We start from the raw sequence: 12,898 nt of genomic DNA on the forward strand, positions 1-12,898 counted from the left end.
AGCTCCCGCTGTGCTGTCAGGCGGCTGGTTGAGCCCAGTGCTCCTTCGGCCACGGAGCAAACTACAGTTGGCAAAGGGAAGAGGTTCCTTTTCCACTCCAGTATGGGGCAGAATGAGGAGAATGTCACCCTCTGCCTTTGCTGATGTGATCGTCACTACGTCCTTATATTTGGCACTTTGAGCAGAGTATGGAATAAACCAAAACAGCAAAAGAGCTGAGCCCCTTCAGATAAACAAGGAGGAAAGAATAGGATCCTGCTGCCTGAGCAGATACTTACACTTCCCCTCGTCATCTCCTTGGCTTCCTTATCATTTTTATTACTTCTGTCACATTTGCTCAACAGCACGAGCACGGTTTGCCCGCGGCTCTACATGGTGCTGGGTGTACCCAGGACACAAGGACTGTGTGCTCACAGACTGCTCTCCAAACTCACGTCTTCAGCCGTACAAGAGATGCCAAAAGATGGGCCAAGCCTCTTTCTGTTAGCTCCCACTGTTAACCCAGCGTCCGCAGCCTTCAAGAATTCAACCCTTACTTGCAAGCTCCTTGGGATCCCCTTTAAAGATCCTGGCATAAAAGCATCAAGGGCTTCGCAAAGAAAAGTCTCAGCGGAGATGCAATTGCACAGAAATTGCAGGGCTTCTCAGGAAAACAAAACAGAACTCAGCAGAGGCTGATTCAAACCAACTTGTATTTTGTTTCACTCCCAATCTGCTTGTACAAAGAGACCGGTTCTATAACGTTTTCTTGAGGAAGTTAAGCAGCAAATGATTGGGGAAGCTAAAGTCAAGCTGTACAATTAGGTATCTCTAAAAATGCAGGGGGAAAAAATACATTAGTGTTCTGTGCTGTATGTTGGGATTATCGTACTTCCATTAAAGGCTTTGAGAGCCGGGTATTTCTGAACTCTGCTTACCTTTCTTGTGATGATCTCAGGGTTTTTAATCTCAAATAAATGAAGCCCTTTGCTGTTCATCAGTGAGGTTAAAGCTGGTTCGATCTCTACAGAATCAGGAAAACCACCCAGTTATGGTTATGGCCATCCCGGCTTGCTGTTCTCGTGTACTGTGACCTTATCTTGCCCAAAGCTAACTGTGCCTTCAGCCTGGCAGAAACTCCCTTTCCCTTATCCCAGCCATTCACAAAGGTGGTTCTTTCTCCATTGCCTAGCAGAAATTCATATCAGCAATGTGAAAAGTGTAATTCCATCCCCTCTTCCCTTGCCACTACCAAGATGGGGGAGATATCAGCGTACTTCTTCAGCAAATTGGTACAGGAGAACTGATGATAAGTGCCCTGCAGAGTACTTTGGCATTTCTCTGAAGGGAAAACTCACTTGAAATCACTTCTGGGATCCCAACAGCGGAGATCATCTTCTGCAGGAAGTTTCTTATGGGCTGGTCATTCTGAAAGCCAGACAATTCATACAGAAGGGTTGTGAGGTTGTAGTTTAGCAGCAGATGGCCTAGAGAATACTTGCTTAGGACTTACTCCACTTGGGTCAGCTGTGCAGTTAAAGGCTTTAAACTCTATCCTGAATGGAAGAAAAAAGGAAGCAAAACAGCAATAGGGGACGAAGAAATCTTCACTGTAGTGCTTTCAGATGGGGGCTCAATGAAGCAGTGGAATACCTAAGGAACTCCAGCACTCACCTGGAATCCAGAGGGCGCAAAATGAGTTTCTTTTCCACATAGGCAGCTTGGACAGTGACGGTGATTTCCTGCACAGAGATGCACAGAGGTAACTCCGCTTGCCTTACAGCAGGGAGCTCTTATCTGGATATTCTGGTTTGCTTTCTATAATACAGAGTTTAATGCTTTCTGGCTTCACCTCCAGATATTACCAGCGATCTGGCCAAAGGTGTTGGCAGTCAGGATATGCAAGAACTGACCTTCTCCATGTATAGAACTGTCAGGGGCTCTTCTCCCCGGGAAAGGATGCTGATCTCCACTGCTACCAACGACTTCACAACTGTCCCTTCGGGCTGGAGAGAGATCTCAGGAAGGGCGAGGCTCCACACCTTGGCCACAGAATCATTGTAGGAATTGCCTTGGAAAATCTGGTCAAATAAGGAACAGAAGTCAGGCTTTTGTCATACCGCTTCCCAATTTCAGATCCACTTCCCACACAGTTTCATTTCCCACATCACAAGAGGCCAACAGCTCTGCTGGTTTCAAGGAATCTATGTCAACCTGGAGGATGGAGAAATCCTTGAAAAGCACAACAATCTGTCCTTCAGCCTCTGATTTCTCCACCAGCCCGACCCAAAACTCTTAAGTTGTCCAGGGAAGGACACAAAATGCTCGGAGTAGAACCAAAGTTTACCAAACGCACTGCCTTCTGTTGTGCTTCTGTGTCTTCAAATTCAAACAGCGCCTTCAGAAACAAAGCAGAAACAGGTTGTTAAAGAAATTAAGAAGAGATGCCGGATGCGGCAGAAGATGCACGCACGGCCTGCAGCCAGAGGCACGGTTCCTCCTGAACCCACCGCCCTTCTGAGAACCGCAGAAAAATCACACACCGCTTTACAGCTCAGAAGTCAAGTTTTCTGTCAGCTGATGTCCCTCTAAGGGATAGCACCGCCTGCTAGTGTGGACTTGTTATGGATGTACCAATTTCTGACCGGGTGCACATGTAATACTGAGGAACCGGCCCTGCAAATCACCTGCAGCTTCTCCCCTCTGATGGTCAGCACCAGGCGCCCATCTAGGAAAGCCGCCGAAGCCAGGGAGTTGAGGATGTGTTCAGACAACCAGAAGTACAGCATTCGGGATTCGGACAGCAGCGATGGGGAGAAAACAGAGTCGCTGAGGACGTCAGAGTAGTTCTTGTACAGGACGAGGCCCTTGAAAGGAAAGCGACTGTGTTGGCAAGGACATGCAGCAGGGAGACAGGACAAAATGTCAGCAGCTGCATCTGCCAGCAGTGGTGGCAAGGGGAAGGGCTGCTGGGCTCAGAGCAAACACCGTGGGCAGGAAACCTTTGGTTTCCGAGGAGCCCGAATTACTTTACCTTGTGGTGTGATTCTAGGTAATTTGCTTTAATTAAGGGATCTGATGCAAGGGAGATATCGAGTCCAATGGCCTCATCTCGGACAAAATTTTCTGCCAGGAGAAAGCACAAAAGCCTTACATTGAAAATACCACCGCCAGCAGAGCTTGCAGCATGCAGCACTAGGACTTGCTGCAGAAGGTGACCTGGAAGCTGTAAAAGGAACACGCATTGGGATGGGACAGGGGACTCACTCCTTTGAGTGCTAGTGCTGACCCCAACACTGCTTCTGGCTCTCGGTGGGAACCCATGCATGTTTTTGAAGGACTATTTTAATGGATGTGGTTGCTGTCCTGTTGGGACTCAAATATTAAAGCTGCACGTAAAGGAAACAAGGAGAAAACCGAGGGTACTTACCTGCGATGTCATGGACAAAACTTGCCATCACCTGGGCAAGGAGATTTATTTCTTTGCACACCTGCAAGAGGAAGGGAGCGCCCTCAGTGTCAGCACCACCTTGTTTTGTGGATTCCTTTTGCTTGCCACTGAAACGCGTGGCTATCGTCTTGCAGGCATACTTCTCTCTTGAGCACAAACTTCAAGGTGAAGGAGATGAAATTGGTGAAGAACTGCTTCAGCCAGCCCGGCCTGCAGGGATGGGAGCAGTCAGGGGCAGCCAGGGCCCCACAGCAGGAGCAGTGGCTGAGCAGGGGGGCCCTGGCTGCAGGGGAACAGACTCACTCCTTGTCTCCTTGGAGGTGCAGCACCAGCTTGTGGAAGGACAGGTAGCAGTCTGAGGCATCAGCAGCCACCTGCTCCTCCTGGCATACTGCACAAAAGAAGGAGAAAAGTTGACAGCTGGGGACAGCTGTGCCCAGTCTGTGTGTGCAGGGCAGTGGGGAGCACCTCCAGCCCCGCATCCCATCAGATGCCAGCCCAGCTCGCCGTTCCCCATGGCTTGTGGCCAACAGCTGATACTTACACAGTTTTATGTTTATCTGGAGGTCAATAGAAGACTCAATTTCAAAATCAACCGAGTGAAAGAGCTGCAGGCTGTAGGGGCAGAAGAGAAGACATTCCACACCAGAGCATGCAGCTGGTCCCAGCCACAAGGCTGCGGCTGCTCGGCCCTCAGGTACTTACAACCAGGCCCCCGCGTAGCCATAAGTCAGGGTCCCTCTGAAGAAGGCTGTCACATTTTTGATGGCTATATCAATGGCATCGTTCTCCTTGAGCTCCACCTCACTCTGCTCTATGGACAAGTCGCTGACCTGGATGCTAAAAGCAAAGAGAACCCGGTTCGTGGCCAGCCCTCAAAGCTGGGAACACAGCAACGTGCTTTGGAAGAACCCCAGCTTCATTTCAGTGCTCCTCTTCAGCAACAGCCACAGCAGGAAATCCACCTGTGCTTGCACCATTGCCTTTGTCATCCCCAGATAGCTGTCCCATGGGTGACACCATGAGACCTGCTTTCAGCAGTAACTACTGGGTCAAAGCTCCCTTCCCAGTGTCGTGCTGTTCCCGTGGCATGGAATTGCAGCGGAACTCACTTGGTCAGCGTGTAAGCCACCGTGCCCAGGAGCCGCATGGACCTTTCCCCTGTGATGTTTGGGAACTTGGCGTTCTTGAACGCAGCTTGAATGAGCCGTGCTGTCTCCTGGTTCACTGTCAGTAGAAGAACAAAGATACCAAAGTGCCATCTCCTGGCCGCGAGGTCAGCCTGCACCTGGGATTGCAGCCCCGCAGAGGCATTTCACCCCAGGCATTTCCATTAGGCTTAGGAAGCAGCTTCTGAGTAAACACCGAGAAAAACCCCGCAGCTCACCTGCACCGTCATTGGGACAGATTTTGGCAAGGCTGCACTTGTCCTCACGCTGCACAAGCTGTTGCGGTGCCTTGCTCTGAGGCTGCTTATGCATACCACTATCAGCTACTGAGTTTCCAAAGAAAACCTTCTAAGTCTGAATTTTCTGTGCATGTTTTCCTAAAGCTATCCAGCCCGTATCAGCCTCAGATGTACTTCTTCCCTTGTACAGGACTTCTTTCCCTCCAGAAATCCCTTCTCTTACTTCAGCCCAGGATCCTTCTCTGCACATACCACCATCGGTGGAGCTGGGATGGGGCTGTGCTCACCTTTTGCAGAAGCATTAATTCTTCCCATATGCACAGAGCCCCCCAAACCCTCACAATAAAACCCCATCCCATGCTAGCAGAGACACCCTGTCTCCCCCCTTGTGCAGACCAGCCCCAGGAGGTGATGTTGCAGCAAGGAAGAAAACCCAGCACTCGTTTTCTCCTGTTCTTCCACCCCACCATGTAACAACGTTAAAACTTCGTAGTGAGGAGAAAAAAGACCAAATACAATTTTCTAGCTCCTTAGGGAAGCTGTTCCTGTTCAGCTCAGGCAGTATAAGCGCCCATGGTTCAACCTGCAGCCCCAAAGAAGCCAGCAGCACTTACACAGCAACGCCGCGGGCTTGGTCATCCTGCAGACGATCCCAGTGACGCTGTATGGCACTGGCCCGAACTCACAGGCTGCTGCTGCATGGATGAGCATCAGCAAGATCCTGGCCGTCCCCAGCCTCATCCCTCCAGCCCACAGCATCCCTGGCTGGAGCAGTGCGTGCCAACGGGAGCAGCTGATTCTTGAGCGTGGAGAAGGCTGCTTTCATACCTCCGAGCAGGACGTGACCTGCTTCCTCCACTTATCAAAACTCATCACACATTTCCTAATCTTCCCATAGTTTCCTTGAGCCCTGTCTGGTCGCATGTTGTCTTCCTCCCGCAGCTGCCAAGGCCGTGGTAACTCGGGATGCACTGCATTGCAGGGGGAGGAGAATGAGGGATGCGAAATGGGAGTAGGAGAAAGTGCAAGGAGCAGCCTGGGATGTGCACTGCCTCCAGCCAGTCCATCATTTGCTTTTTGCACACACGTTCCAAGCTTTGTATTCCTACTTCTCAGCAAATCTCTGTTTAGGAAAGGTTAGAAACCCAAATCCAGACCCGCTCTTTGTGCACACTTGCCCTGCACACCACCAACCCCTGTACCTTGGAACCATCACAGATCAAGCTGCAGGAAAAAGGAGGGCTGAGTTATTTCAGCAGCAAGACCCACGAACCACCTCCCTTAGCCATCAGTCTCACGGGTGAAGGCGAGAACTTAGGGTGCTGCCAGAGCACTGAGCAAGGCACTGCTGTCCCTGACGGAGGGCTGAGCACGTCTCCTCCAGCAGCCCACGTCCGGCAGCCCCCACCCTGAGCTTTGTTTTCTTCCCGAGTTGAGAAAGTGAACGGCCTCCAGTACCCGCAGGAGCACTGCCGGTCAGCGACCTGCATAGTAACACTATTTGATGGAGCAGACTCGCAGCCACCAAACGCTATTTTTCAATGGTCACCACCATCAGCTGCACATTTTCAGCAGTGATGAACAGGAGCCCACATGCCACGCTTATAACAACCTGCAGCAGCAGACCCACTGTCCCATCGTGTGTCATCACTCACTGCCTCTTCATGCTCACATCCACTGTTTTGTCTCCATAAATGTTCAGCAAGCACTGATGAATGTCAGTGGGTGCCATTTTTTCCACATGGAGTTTACCTGATGTCACCAGGAGGATGATGGCCCCTCTCCCTGCTGGCTTTTCAGGTCTGGTCCAGCACTGGGGCTGAGATCCCCCAGCAGTCCCCAAGGGAACAGGTCTCCACAGCATTCTTTAAGATGCGACCCAGGATCCACCAATGGCTGCTTGGGCTTGGGTGAGGACTCATTTTGCAATGGAAACTTACGCTATGCCTCTCAAAAAGGCCCTTTTTTGACTGGAAGAAGGGTGGAGTGGAAGAAGGGTGATTCTAGGATGGTTTCTCTGTAGGAAAACAAAGATTTCTTCTCCCATTTTTAGGGCAGGGAAGCAGCAGTCCTGGTGAGGAAGCCTTGATGGGAGCAGGAATGGTAGGAACTGTTGGACTCTATGACCTTTGAGCTCTTTTCCACTCTTACCAATTCTGTGACACCTTTGCTCCATGTGCACTTCCACATCAGATGCCATTTGGTCAGACTGCCCCTCTGCTGCACATCAACATCAGTGGGAAAGTTCAACTTCTATTGCCATACCACCATCATCCACCTCTGACATCAGGGGCCAATATAACAAAATAGGGGGCTTTACTTTCAGAGCAGACCTTGTGAGCGAATCACAGAGAGGCTGCGGTTGGAAGGGACCTTACAGCCCACTGGTTCCAACCCCTGCCATGGCTTGGGTGGCCCCCACCAGCTCAGAGCCCACCAGGTATGGGGCACCTATAGATCTAGGTAGCAGTGCCAGGGCTCACCAACCTCTGAATAATTTCTTCCTGACATCTAACCTACATCTCCTGTTAGTAAAGCTATTGCCCTTTGCCCTATCACTATCAGACCCTTTAAAAGTTGGTCTCTAAGATGCCCTCAATATGGGGCTAAAGACAGAACAACTCAGCATCAGTCACGTTCTGCCCCAAGACTCCTCATCCACTCCCAGCCCTTTCACAGCCAGCAGGAGGGCAGGGAAGGACAGGGCACTGCCGGGCACTGACCTCCTGCAGGAAGGGAAGGGCCAGACAGTTTCCACCTACAACAACAGTGCCACAAACATCAAACATCACTGCCCTGGAGTAACCAGCCCCGAGGGCAGCACAGGGACATCAGCCTGTCACCCTGCACAAGGCCAGGCTGTCCACTGGAGCTCCTTATCCCCCCCATACTGAGAAATTGGTGGTGCTTACCCTGAATTGACCCAAAACCTCGTGGCCTTCCAATGTCAAGAAGTTGAGAGCACACAGTGCACCCTGCTGTAGAGCACACACAAGTACAGATAAGTGACTGCAAATTTTATTGAATCAAAGCCCTCAACCGCATCAAAGGAAACAAATCCAATGGAGCTGCTCCAGAGTGAAAATGCATCGACATTAAATACAGGTCTCAGTCTGCTCTGATTTTATAACTGAAAGCAGTATATTTAAGTCTTGCATAAATTCTTGATTGAAGTTGAATGCACTTAACTCTTCTCCCATCATTTGAAAGCAGAGAAGAAATCAGCCTTGAGTACGAAGGACTTGCTGGGCAGTTTGAAACCTGCAGCTCCACTGCCCCCCAGCTGCCCCTTTCGCCAAGGAAATGGCACAATGCATCTTTCATAGGAAAATACTTACAAAGCAAAATTTAAAACACTGTTGAAGCAATTAAACAATAGATCTTTCCTAAAAACCTGCTAATGCTTACCTAGCAATTTAAAGATATTACACTCAGTGTAATTTAAATAGCATTTGAAACATTCCAACAGGAATCGCATTACACAGAAGAAGCAATTTGCTTCTCTAACATCTTTGCACACGTGCTCAGAGCCTGTGCGTTTAGTGCACAAGTTTGCAATGCCAAGCCTCTATGTGGGTACCCAATAAATGCTACAGAAGAAAGTTCTTTGGAATGAGGGCAACCATCTTGTGCCTGTATTGCAACAACTTAAGGCCTCTTGCAGCTTCGTCAGTGAAGGCCAGAGAAATGCCACACAGTTTCACTCCTGTTTTGGGATTGGCATCTGCTCCGATGTTCCACAAAAGCAAATGGTGCCACGTCAGTTGCGGGTCAGCCTGGGCCCTTCTGGAAGGAGGGATGCAAAGAAGGTCTTGAAAAACAGCCACGCTGTGCTCATAAGGGATGGGCTGTTCTGTGGCAGCTCTGGCAGAACTTGTCCCGCATCAGGAAGGGCCTCAGGTTCCTCTGCTCTGCCTGCATTCCCTCCCTGCTGAAAGGAAGAACATTCAGTGAGAATCACTGCAGAAATGCATTATGAGAATCAGGTGCTAAGCTGATTTTCACTGTCAATATAAAACCTCTACAGTGCTTCTCTACTGACGTAACCCCCAACAACCAAAGAAAGAATATACTGCTCAGGACAGACGCACGCATGGTTTATCTGGTCAGCTGTTTCCTTCACAGCCAAGGAACTCAGCAAACACTGACAACAACCCCAAGTGTCACTGGAAATGCAGAACTCAACTTGCTCACATACTCAGACCTGAGTTCAGTAACAGAACTTAGACTGCAACAGACCACTCTCCAATACCTAACAAGTAGGAGATTACATGCAGCACTTCAGTACTCCACAAGAGGAAGAAGGCTGGCAATTATTCCACACAGAAGATGCTTCTCTACAAAAATTCAGGATTTTCACTGCTTGGATAATTAGTAAACTACTTGTATAAACAGTAAAAACTTCATTTCATGCCCATGTTTTGGAAAACGCAATACCTGTAAGTTATTGTTCTGGTCCTGGTTTACAGCAGCTTGAGGAGGAATGTTATCTGGAAAAGGCTGAGCTCGTCGTTGTCTAAAGGGGAACCAGCCAACGTGGTGCCTGAGGGAAGGCAACGTATTTGTGTTAATGCTGCTCACACGACTGCTCCCTGACACACCGGGGTAATTCAACAACATCCTATTTGGGCATTACCAACAGTGTGTCTAAGGACCTGACACAGCCATCAGCCTTCTTTCTACAAGTCTGAATATATCGAAGTGCATTTTTTTAGCTGCTGCAGTTTCAGCTCTGAGACGACTGACAGGAACTCACAGGCCTGCACCCATTAACTCACATGTGATCAAACATGAGGGGACATTCTGTCAGACACCCAAAAACATCACCCAAGGGCAGGCTATCTGTACTGTACTCCTAAGAGATTTATCCCCAATTTTTCCCCTCTAGAGCAGCTTAAAAGCAACTCAGGACATCACTTTTTAATCTTTGTCTTCTCTCCTGAGAAGGTGACAAAAACCCACGTGCCTACAGGACTTACAGAGAAGGCGCAAGGTTCTCTCCCAAGATTTCAAGCCCTTGTCTGTTGTTTCACTGAACTTTCAGAGAGCTGCTGGGGCTTTACACTACAAGTTACTTGGTCTTCCAATTGCCTTCCAAAAAGGAAAGTCAACTACCCCAGAAGAGGGGGCAAGACCATTCCCCATCACCTACCCATTCTACTCTGAACCCAGAGGCTGTAACAGTATTTTTGCTGAACACTGAGGTATGCCAGGGTGAGATGAGAGGTTCACCTTCTCCAGGTATACAAGCCCCATAAAGCTCTAACATCAGAAAGCTCGCCTCCCATCAGAGTGCAGCACTTCACTGCAACATCTGACAGCACTCAATATCCCAACTACGCACTTACAGATACATCAGAACAGTGCCACCCATCACCAGGAGGAATCTGCTGACGCTGGAGTAGAAATAGACGATGTTGACAAAAACATAGAACAGCGTTGCAGAGTACAGCCAGTCCAACCAGTCTCGATGGCCACCCTCCTCCTCTTCCCCCATGAGAGGACCCCCCTGGGCGTTCATCCTTAAGTCCTGGTTGGCCACCTCGTTTGCTTGCGGAGCAGCATTCCGCTCCCCAGGTTGGTTGTGTGCAGGAAATGGGGCTGGGAGAGGAGCTGGGGGTGTCACTGGGATCTCCTGAGAGCGCTGTGGGGAGGATGGCTCAGCAGATGCAGCAGTAGAAGCCAAGCTGAAAACCAGAGAAATGTGGCTTAAATCTCTTTATGGTGAACAGACACTCAGAATTTGTCCACCTTAGAAGTTCAGAACCACAAAGTCAGAGCACATACAATTTAGGAAAGGGTTGTGCTTCACAAGGGCTCAAAACAAATTTTGGCTCTGCCTAAGACAACGCTTTCATGACTGCCAAGTCAAACCACACACCTTCATGTTAACAATACCTTCACAAAAAGTTACTCTGCTCAACCTGAAGGTGTTCTGTAAGGCTGCTTACAGTTCTTGCTTTTATCTCTGAGACCAATTTCCCATCTGTGGGCTACTTTCAGCAGTCAAAAAATATGGTAAGGAGCTAACATAAGAGCAGAAGTAAATTCCCTGCAGAAAAGCAGGGCACAGCAGTAGAGCACTGAGTCTTCTGACCACACCATAAGAAAACTAGCAGTCCTTTCTTGTATTTCCTTCTATTAGCTTCTACTTTCAACTAGCAGCTTCAGGAAGACTTACTATTGCATGTAGTATTGCCTCGCATAGATCTGTTGAAGCCAGGACATCTGAAGCATGCTGTAGGTTGTGTACATAGAAAACCCTGGAGGCACAGCTTGGAAAGCATGCTGAGGTGTTTCAGGCCTGTGCAAAATTTAAGCATTTGTTAAACACCAGTAAAGCCACAAGAGCCATTTACTGCAGGACATCAGATGGCTTCTGCTATTTCCTGCACTGACACAGAAATTCTTCCCTCCAGAGTATTAAACACATCTCCTCCCAGTGAATAAAAGCAAGATTTGCTATTACAGTAAATAAACCGGAGTTCATGCATCCTTAGCACCTCCGGCCTATTCTCACATGCCTCAGTGCACATATCAGGGCTGGCATCCAACACTGCCCAAGCAGGCCTACCCCATGAGGGCCTCCCTAGTGGACTTACCTGGCACCGGCTTCTGCTGCTGCCTGACCACCAGGAGAGCATCTCAGCCTTCCACCATCTGAGGAAGCAGCAGCTGGTTCTTGTCTAGCTTCTGTCATCAGCTCCGGCTGCGCAGCTTTAACCTAGAAGCAACCACAGCTACCTGAGGGACTGTTCAGAACACCATGCAAATCTCATGCAAACAATTACACCACACTGCACAGTTCTTCTTTTAGAGGACCGTTTCACATCTCACGCTCTTTGTTCTGCACTAGGCTCCCCCAGGTGCCCCAACACTGACACTGCACCTAACCCTGTGCTACAAAGCACCTCCATCTCTATTTTAGAGCCCTTTAAGTTGTACATAAAGCACCATGCATTACATACATTTCATGTTTCCACTCCCATTCAGGTCCTACCTGGTTACAGAAGTACAACTTGAAAAAGAACTAAGGGATCTGTGCTCAAGACAAACCAAAATTATCAGCTACCATGAGTCTATGCTTTCACACCCCTTTGTGGCACACAGACGTAATTCAAGAGCTGCTCTGGGGTGAAACAGCTGCATGGAATTCAGAGGGTGACTCACATCTGGCAACACAGGCAGAAAAGTTCAAATTGCTCAGTCCAGGCAGTATAAACACCTCTACATACTTCAGCACATACACTCAGAAGTAAGAAAGTTTGGACAGTGGCATTTAGGACCAATAACTCATGACACCAGCCCTTCACTTCCCCTCTGCCATCTGAGTCATTAAAGGGCAGGTAACGCATCTTCACCTACATCTGTTCTTCCCCACACAGCCACCGCAGCAAGGAGAGCTGCCCCCACTGACCACAGCAGCCTCCATGTATGACAGACCCATGTTATTAAGCAGAACAGAAAGCAGCGCCCCCTGAGGAAGCACATTACAACCACCTTACACTTGGATATTTCAGTCAATGCAGATTTGGATGGCACCTGTTAAGCCAGCAGTTTCTGATCTTAATTTAACTACATTCTCACACAGTAAGCACCAACAGCATCACAGCGTTAACAGGAAACACCTGCAGCACTGGTGAGCGCCTACAGCCCCAGCACTGAAAGCGGTGCCTCCACTCAGTGTAAATACCTCCGTGCTGCTCTCTGGCACATCTGTGGGAGTCCTCTGGTTGTAGACCAGGTGCAGAGCGTGCAGCTCCTCCTGCTGAGAGACACACGGACACATTAGAGAAGTTCCCCCGTGCCGGAGTGCTTCAGCACAGGACGGGGCAGAGGTCCTACCCCGGGCAGGAACTCGTGCAGGAGCTGATGGTCCAGCAGCAGCTTCCCACAGTAGATCAGCTTCTGGTCCTCCTCAGCCTTGAAGAAAAGGAAAAAAAGAAATCACCACCTCCTCCGAGCGAATGGAGCAGCCAAGGCACCCACGCGGAATCCCCGGCCCCGCGCAGCCCCGGCTCCCAAGGTCTCGCGGTGCCGCAACCGCATCCGGGCCTTGC

General features: G+C 49.5%; 2 protein-coding genes across 2 annotated transcripts; both read right to left on the minus strand.

The window, feature by feature from the left end:
- Positions 1 to 673: 673 nt before the first annotated feature.
- LOC122161735 (cholesteryl ester transfer protein) lies at positions 674 to 5,649 on the minus strand. Its single transcript, XM_042821331.1, has 16 exons — positions 5,453 to 5,649; positions 4,543 to 4,657; positions 4,136 to 4,270; positions 3,975 to 4,045; positions 3,734 to 3,821; positions 3,571 to 3,640; positions 3,410 to 3,470; positions 3,014 to 3,105; positions 2,667 to 2,846; positions 2,327 to 2,377; positions 1,893 to 2,060; positions 1,654 to 1,721; positions 1,493 to 1,535; positions 1,338 to 1,407; positions 918 to 1,003; positions 674 to 810 (listed from the first exon to the last, which is right to left on the minus strand). The coding sequence occupies exons 1-16, from the start codon at positions 5,595 to 5,597 to the stop codon at positions 736 to 738; spliced, it is 1,518 nt and encodes a 505-aa protein (XP_042677265.1). The 5' UTR covers positions 5,598 to 5,649; the 3' UTR covers positions 674 to 735.
- Positions 5,650 to 7,834: 2,185 nt separating this feature from the next.
- Positions 7,835 to 12,887, minus strand: HERPUD1 (homocysteine inducible ER protein with ubiquitin like domain 1). The gene is made up of 8 exons (XM_042821752.1): positions 12,828 to 12,887; positions 12,684 to 12,785; positions 12,532 to 12,606; positions 11,441 to 11,562; positions 11,020 to 11,142; positions 10,187 to 10,525; positions 9,276 to 9,381; positions 7,835 to 8,769 (listed from the first exon to the last, which is right to left on the minus strand). The coding sequence occupies exons 1-8, from the start codon at positions 12,885 to 12,887 to the stop codon at positions 8,599 to 8,601; spliced, it is 1,098 nt and encodes a 365-aa protein (XP_042677686.1). The 3' UTR covers positions 7,835 to 8,598.
- Positions 12,888 to 12,898: the final 11 nt, after the last annotated feature.

This window comes from Centrocercus urophasianus, unplaced genomic scaffold (assembly GCF_019232065.1).
Source record: "Centrocercus urophasianus isolate 14NV4802_14NV808 unplaced genomic scaffold, USGS_Curo_1.0 seq_2, whole genome shotgun sequence".
Lineage (NCBI taxonomy): Eukaryota > Metazoa > Chordata > Aves > Galliformes > Phasianidae > Centrocercus > Centrocercus urophasianus.